The sequence below is a fragment of the Scyliorhinus canicula genome, chromosome 23 (assembly GCF_902713615.1).
Source record: "Scyliorhinus canicula chromosome 23, sScyCan1.1, whole genome shotgun sequence".
In the NCBI taxonomy this organism is placed as follows: Eukaryota; Metazoa; Chordata; class Chondrichthyes; order Carcharhiniformes; family Scyliorhinidae; genus Scyliorhinus; species Scyliorhinus canicula.
Window position 1 is genome coordinate 26,757,791 of NC_052168.1, and position 8,440 is coordinate 26,766,230.

General features: G+C 50.9%; 1 protein-coding gene across 1 annotated transcript in view; it reads right to left on the reverse strand.

Moving 5' to 3' along the window:
* Positions 1-8,133, reverse strand: part of foxred2 (FAD-dependent oxidoreductase domain containing 2) — a 60,082-nt gene extending 51,949 nt beyond the window's left edge. Inside the window, exons 1-3 of the mRNA XM_038783732.1 lie at positions 7,592-8,133; positions 3,322-3,573; positions 2,094-2,375 (exon numbers count right to left, since the gene is read on the reverse strand). Of these exons, the coding sequence (XP_038639660.1) occupies positions 2,094-2,375; positions 3,322-3,573; positions 7,592-8,124 (1,067 nt within the window). The 5' untranslated portion in view covers positions 8,125-8,133. The remainder of the gene's footprint in view (positions 1-2,093; positions 2,376-3,321; positions 3,574-7,591) is intronic.
* Between the last annotated feature and the right edge of the window lie 307 nt (positions 8,134-8,440).

Consider the following 8,440-nt stretch of genomic DNA (forward strand, 5'->3'; position numbering starts at 1 on the left):
GCTGCTAGGAAGCCCAAGACATTGATCCAGCAACAGGGAAGGAATGGTTATATAGCCCCATCTATCCTATTTATTCCCTTCATAATTTTATATGTTTCTATAGGATCCCCCCCACATCCTTCTAAATTCCAACGAGTACAGTCCCAGTCTACTCAACCTCTCCTCGTAATCCAACCCCTTCAACTCTGGGATTAACCTAGTGAATCTCCTCTGCACACCCTCCAGCGCCAGTACGTCCTTTCTCAAGTAAGGAGACCAAAACTGAACACAATACTCCAGGTGTGGCCGCACTAACACCTTATACAATTGCAGCATAACCTCCCTAATCTTAAAATAACCTCCCTCCCTAGTCCTGCATGTGGGCAGCACGGTAGCATGGTGATTAGCATTAAATGCCTCACAGCTCCAGGGTCCCAGGTTCGATTCCCGGCTGGGTCACTGTCTGTGCGGAGTCTGCACGTCCTCCCCGTGTGTGCGTGGGGTTCCTCCGGGTGCTCCGGTTTACTCCCACAGTCCAAAGATGTGCAGGTTAGGTGGATTGGCCATGCTAAATTGCCCGTAGTGTCCTAAAAAAAAAAAAGGTTAATTGGGGGGGGTTACTGGTATAGGGTGGATACGTGGGTTTGAGTAGGGTGATCATTGATCGGCACAACATCGAGGGCCAAAGGGCCTGTCTGTGCTATGTACCGGAATTCACTCTCCCTCAGTAGCGGATGCTTCTTCAATTCCTCCAGACCCGCAAACCTCCCCTCCGCAAACAAATCCCAAACTCCCACAGAATTCCTCGCCTTTAGGCTGGCGGCCGGCTCTGAGTCACTGTCCATGTGGAGTTTGCACATTCTCCCAGTGTCTGCATGGGTTTCGCCCCCACAACCCAAAGATGTGCAGGTTAGGTGGATTAACCACGTTAAATTGCCCCTTAATTGGGAAAAAATAATTGGGTACTCTAAATTTATTCAACCTGATCTCGTAGCCACAGAATTTAACCCCCAGGGTGCTGATTGCAGAGGATGCAATGATGCCAATGCCATTTAACTTCAAGGAAAGCTGGACATTGCCTGGCACTTTGTGTGATACCGTTGCTTCTTGCCACTTTATCAGCTCTAAACGTGAATGTTGTCCAGGCCGTACTACATCCACACATGGACTGTTTCAGTATCTGAGGAATTGTGACAGTTACTCAACACTGTGCGTCATCAGAAAACATTTCCACTGATAACCTTCTGATGGATGGAAGAAGGCAGCACGTTGGCAGTGGGTTAGCCCTGCTGCCTCACGGCGCCGAGGTCCCAGATTTGATCCTGGCTCTGGGCCACTGTCCGTGTGGAGGTAGCCCATTTCCCCCCATGTTTGCGTGGGTTTCGCCCCAACAACCAAAAAGCTCTGCAAGGTAGGTGAATTGTAAATTCAAAGACAGGTAAATAAGGGACAGAGTGCTTTCGCCAAATGTCATACTGGCAATTTCCAGTAAATTAAAAAAATAAAGAGAGTTAGGAAAGGGCAGGTTGATCAATGGGGCAGGAGGATCAGGTGTTGAGGGGGATTGTGCGAGTGTGAATGAATAAGTACAGAGATGGTAGGGCAGCACGGTGGCACAGAGGTTAGCATTGCTGCCTCATGGCGCCGAGGTCCCAGGTTCGATCCCGGCTCTGGGTCACTGTCCGTGTGGAGTTTGCACATTCTCCCCATGTCTGCGTGGGTCTCACCCCCACAACCTAAAGATGTGCAGGGTAGGTGGATTGGCCACGCTAAATTGCCCCTTAATTTGAAAAAAAAAAAAGTATTGGGTACTCAATTTGTTTCAAAACGAAGAATTTTTAAAGAAGGAACGGCTGAGGCAAAATATCTCCTTTACCATTAAAAAGTGTCAGACGAGGATCAGAAAATCTCGGACATAAGGTGGAGCAATACTGCTGGACAGAAAGTTTGAGTGTGGCTTTTGGAAAGGAAAACCATTGGCTTCACTGTAACATAACAGAACATTTCACAACTGATAGGCAAAATCGACAGGGATGGGTGGGGGGAGATGGGGTTCTAAAGCTGCCACCCAGCACGGTCTGGAGAGTTCAAAGGGCAGGTGTGACTGTGCTTACTTGTTAAAAATGGAAAAGTCGAACTTCCAGCCCAAGCAACGGATGACACGGTCATAGGGCTCGCGCACAGAAAAGTTATCAATCTCTTCGTATAGGAGGCGTTGATCGGTACCGTTGGATGAGCCACCCTCGGAGGCTTTGATCGCGTCAAATTGGTATCTCAGTCTTAGGTGCAGCTTTCCTTTATTGTCCTGGATGATGGCGATATTCTCCAAGTCTCTTTCCAGCAAGCCGTCCAGCGACTTCAGCTGGTAGGTGTCGAGCATGGCGTTATTCACAGCCCTGAGCACAAGAATCAACAGAAATGTGACGTAATTAAAGCAACAACTCCCCTTGACCAACAAGTGTCTTTTTTAATAAAGAGTACCCAATTCAGGGGCAATTTAGCGGGGCCAGTCCACCTACCCTGCACATCTTTTGGGTTGTGGGGGTGAGACCCACGCAGACACGGGGAGAATGTGCGAACTCCACACGGACAGTGACCCAGGGCCGGGAATCGAACCTGGGACCTCGGCGCCGTGAGGCAGCAGTGCTAACCCACTGTGCCAACCGTGCTGCCTGACAATTCCAAAACTGAGGCTAGACAACTGAAGGCAGAACCCACCAGTGGTAGAATGGTGAAAGATGGGCAAGACACCAGAATTGGATGAACACGTGGATCTAGGGGGCAATGTTCCCCCTGCATGCTTGCATAGCAGCACTGCAATCAGGGACTCACTGCACTGGGAACACGCAGGACACGCTCGAAGACGCAGGACACGCTCGAAGACATGCGCAAACGCAGTCGCACGGCAATCTTTAAGGGGTTGTGCCGTGCAATAAGCAGGCTGACAGCTATCACAAGTTAGAGGAGTCACTGGCTGCAAGAGGTTAGAGATAATCATGTCCCTGTCATCAAGGGGCTGGTTTAGCACAGTGGGCTAAATAGCTGGCTTGTTAAGAAGAACAAGGCCAGCAGTGCGGGGTCAATTCCTGTACCGGTCTCCCCGAACGGGCGCCGGAATGTGGCGACTAGGGGCTTTTCACAGTAACTTCATTTGAAGCCTACTCGTGACAATAAGCCATTATCATCTTTTTTTCCCTAATGGTGCTGGTCTCAATTTTACTGTTAACGATGAAGAAACTACACGGCATTGAAAGGGTTTCTTAGTAATCACAATCTGGTCACCTTGCACTCACTAATGAAGCCAGCACAAGCAGCTGGATTAAAAGGCCCTATTTAACTTACCGGAGGTCTCCGACGTAGTGAGTGGCCCAGGCAAGCCGTACCCGGGACCGACTCAGCATGTGGATGAAGTTGGTCACTCCAACAATATTGTCCGCCGTCTCAAACGCCGAATTGCCCCGGCCTAGGATGAGGACCGTCTGCCCAACAAAGTCGTCTGGGTCCACGGAGATAGTTTCGTAGCCCTCAACGTGCTCGGAACCTGGAAAGTTAGGCCTGTTGGGCAGCGATATCCCAGTCGCAACCAGCAGGACGCTGAAGGCAGAGAGAGAAACAAAAACCGTCAGCTTGCCCCGTCCAACTCAAAAAAGGGTATCCTTCATCCTCGTCAATGCGGCACCTGGTGTCACACAGCCTCTGGCAGCCAGACCGGGAGCAAAGCGCACAACTCGGCAGACACCTGCTGCTCTCTCTCTCTCTCACCTTCTTTGATGAGACCTCGATCAACTATTAAACCCAATCAATGCTACCCAGAACCCTTCCCTCCTGTTCCAAACTACAAATCTAAGCGCTTTCCTCCTTCTCCAAACTTGCTGGGCTGCAACTAAGGCTTTTACTTTCACGGCATTTCTTTTACAGAGCCTCAAAACGGTGCAGTCCTTTTGCAATGTAACAGGAGTCAGTCTTGTGGTGTCTGCCCATTGAGCAGCAGTGACTCATTGCAAATTGATGGAAGGATGCAGGTGTGAGGTCCTTAACTCCTGAAGGTTGTGGATTGAAGATCCACTTCCAGGAGTGCGACTGAATAATCCAGATTGGCAGCCCAGTGTGATACCGAGGGAGTGCTGCACTGCCAGAGGCGCCATCTTTCACAATGGGACATTAAAATGGAGACCCCCCCAACTGCTCTCTCAGCAAACGTTAAAAAATCCTATGTAGGGCAGCACGGTAGCACAGTGGTGAGCACGGTTGCTTCACAGCGCCAGTGTCCCATGTCCGATTCCCGGTTTGGGTCACTGTCTGTGCGGAGTCTGCACGTCCTCCCCGTGTGTGCGTGGGTTTCCTCTGGGTGCTCCGGTTTCCTCCCACAGTCCAAAGATGTGCAGGTTGGGTGAATTGACCCTTAGTGTCCAATAGGTTATGTGGAGTTGCAGGGTTCAGGGTGGGGAAGTGGGCCACGGTAGGGTGTGCTTTCAGAGGATGGGTGCAGACTCGATGGGCCAAATGGCCTCCTTCTGCACTGCAGAGATTCTATGTTTCTAGGTTGTTATGGGCCAGGGTTTAGAGAACCCCAACGTGTATCATGGCCATGCTAAATTGCCCTTAAGTGTCCAAAAAAGGTTGGATGGGGTTACAAGGATAGGGTGGATGTGTGGGGTGCCCTTTCCAAGGGTCGGTGCAGACCCGATGGGCCAAATGGCCTCCTTCCACACTGTAAATTCTATGATTCTATCAACATCACTAAACAGACTGATTGATCATCATCATCACGTTACAGTTCGAGAGAGTTTGTGCCGATTTAATTCATGGTTTTAAAATTTTGAAAGGAATCAATACGGCAGAAAGAGAAACCTCTGCCACGCACCTGCGGGAGATGTTCACAGACTCGCTAGCTAGGGGCACACTGCCACCCACGCTAGCACAGGCCTCAATCTCGCTGATACCCGAGAAAGACAAAGACCCAACGGAATGTGGGTCATACAGACCCATATCTCTGCTGAACGCAGACGAAAAAATCCTGGCCAAAATCCTAGCCAAAAGGCTAGAAGACTGTGTACCTGAGGTGGTCACAGAGGACCAGACGGGCTTCGTCAAAGGTAGCTTACCTCAAACATCAGGCGCCTGCTGAACGTGATAATGACCCCCTCCGGGGAGAGAACACCAGAGGTGATCGTCTCCCTAGACGCAGAAAAGACCTTCGACAGAGTCGAATGGAAAAACCTCAGAGGTACTGGAGCGGTTTGGGCTTGGAACAGGGTTCACCTCCTGGGTAAAACTCCAAGACAACGCTCCCATGGCGAGCGTACGGACCAACAATACCAACTCCCAATACTTCCAGCTACACAGGGGCACCAGACAAGGATGCCCACTGTCCCCGCTGCTGTTCGCTCGAGCGATCGAATCACTAGCATTGCGCTCAGAGCAGCAAAAAGCTGGAGGGGGATCTGAAGGGGAGGCAGAGAGCACAGAGTCTCACTCTATGCAGGTGACCTGCTCCTCTACATTTCGGACCCACAGAGCAGCCTGGACGGAATCATCGCGTTCCTGAAAGAGTTTGGCGCCTTCTCGGGCTACAAACTCAACTTGAGCAAAAGCGAGATTCATAGAGAAATACAGCACAGAACAGGCCCGTCGGCCCACGATGTTGTGCCGAACTTTTGTCCTAAGTTAACCAGAGATTATCATAGAATTTTGGACACTAAGGGCAATTTGTCATGGCCAATCCACCTAACCTGCACATCTTTGGACTGTGGGAGGAAACCGGAGCACCCGGAGGAAACCCACGCATACACGGGGAGGATGTGCAGACTCCGCACAGACAGTGACCAAAGCCAGAATCGAACCTGGGACCCTGGAGCTGTGAAGCAATTGTGCTATCCACAATGCTACCCCCAGTACACCCACAAGGGGGGGGGGGCAGCACTAACGGGACTGCCATTTACACAAGCCCGAAATTCCGCTACCACCCAAAGCTGCAGACTGGCTGTCCGACCTCTCGGAATCTCTCCAAATGGAGAAAATCAAATTCGCCATCCGAGGGTCGGACGACGGCTTCCACAGAACGTGGGAGCCATTCATGCAAATGTTCCGGGACCTGTTTGTGCCAACGAACAAGCGGAAAAATAGCCAGGTAGCCAAGAATCAGGGGAAAGTCGGCAAAGCATGAGAGGGAGAGATAGACCAGGAAGGGGAGGGAAAGAGGGAAGAGACAGGGAACAAGAGGGGAGAATCGGGGGGTGGGGGGGGGGAGGGAAGGCAGGGAAATGAGAGCCGGAAGGAAGGCACGGGATACAATAACGAACATGGCATCTCCAGGAGCAGGGAACGAGGAGAATAAAGACGAAAGACGAGAGGAACGGCAGAAGCGGAGGCGAGCACAAGACGGCAGCGAGATTTGTTCAAAAACCCAATAATAAACAATTATTAAAAAAAGGGAAACTTCCTATTGATTGGGGAGTCGAGCAGAAGGAGACACGGGCTTAAAGTCAGAGCGAGGCCACTTTGGAACAAACATCAGAAACACTTCCTCATGTAAAGGATGCTATTCCAAGAAAAAGCAGTAGTTGCTAATTCAATGGGCAACACGGTAGCACAGTGGTTAGCACAGTTGCTTCACAGCTCCAGGGTCCCAGGTTCGATTCCCGGCTTGGGTCACTGTCTGTGTGGAGTCGGCACGTTCGCCCCGTGTCTGCGTGGGTTTCCTCCGGGTGCTCCGGCTTCCTCCCACAGTCCAAAGATGAGCGGGTTAGGTGGATTGGCCATGCTAAATTGCCCTTAGAGTCCAAAAAAGGTTGTGTGGGGTTACGGAGATAGGGTGGAGGGGTGGGCTTAAGTGGGGTGCTCTATCCAAGGGCCGGTGTAGACTGAATGGCCTCCTTCTGCACTGTAAATTCTAGGACTATGAAGTACAAGTTTTAAATCTGCAATTGACAGCTTTTTACTAGCAAAGGAGATGAAGGGATATGAAGCTAAGGCAGGTGGGCGGCATTGCTCTGAATGACACCCAAATAGCCTCAAGCAACCAAGTGGCTTCCTCCTTCTCCTGAACAGAGGTCCTTACAGCAACTTCTCCCGCAAAAAGGAGGACAATCTCTTCAGTATAGCGAGTGGTGGACATTCACATTAAATGGTCACGGCACGGGAAGAGGCCATTCGGTTTGCCATGCCCTCACTCGCTCTCTACTAAAGAGACTCAGCAAGTCACACTCCTGCACCTTTCCCCTGCAATTTTCTCTTCGGTTAATTATCCAATTTCCTTTTGAAAGCCTTGCTAGAACCTGCCTTTGCCTCACTCGCAGGCATTCCATGCTGGATCCTAACCGTTCCCCTGCGATAAAGCAGCTTTTCCTTCTGACCCCCCCCCCCCCCCCCCCCCCTCATGGTTCTCAATCCTTCCTCCAGCGGGAACAGATTCTCCATTCCCACTCTGCCCAGACCCCTCATTAATTTGCAACGCCTCGATCAAACGTGCCCTAAACCTGCTCTTCTCGAAGGAGAACCATTCTAGTCGAGCTTTTCAGCATCCTCTGCAATGCCTGCACCGCTTTGCTGAAACCCACTGCTACCGGGTGCATGGACTGACACCAGCAGAGGGTAAGACTATGTGACGTACCTGCATCGGTAACGATTGTCATTCTGATCAGTCAAGAAGAAATAGTGCCCGTTCCAGGCCGCGGGGTCCTTTTCGGCTTCGATCCAGGTTATCGCAGTGTTGTACTGAACCTTGAGATCAAATCTGTCCGTGTAGTTTTTCAAGTAGTGCAGCATGGTGTCAGCGTGAGGGAAGAAATCTTCCGAGAAGTGTTTGTAGAGCAGGTTGTCGTCATGGCTGAGGAGCGCGTTCCAGTCATGACGGAGGTTGAACTCTTTGTTCTGCTTCCCAGTATACCGCTTGTTAATACTGATGAGCTTCCGATGCCGGGGATAATTCACAAAGAAACTCCCGGAGATGTTGTTGCGCTCAAAGACCAGGTAGTGTCTTTGGGACTGTTGCAGGAAGTAAGCAATCTGCAGGCCGCCTGGACCTGCTCCGATTACACAGTAGTCAAGGTGCAGGTAGCCTGTTGGCATAGCTCCGTAGGCAGAGGCAAAGGTCATACATGCCACAAGTATGGCGAAGGTACAACCCCTATGTGGTTTTGGCATGTTGCTCCTAGTTCCTAGTTAAATAAATCAGAGGCAGATAGTCACTTTGAAGCAATTTGATGTCCTCCCTGTGCAGGCCAAAAGGAGAGCCACTCAGTTGGAAAGTGCAGTTGAGAGGGAGCGTTGCTAGGGCAGAGGGCAGCTCTATCGGAGCTGCAGTTCAAAGGGAGAGTTGCACGGTCGGAGGGAGCATCAGAGGTGCAGTAGAAAGGGAATGCTGCAAAGTCAGAGGGGGAATACGTACCGAAGGAATACTGCACAGTCTGGAGGGCAGTACTGGGAGAATGTTACACAATTGGGCGGCCAGCAATGAGGA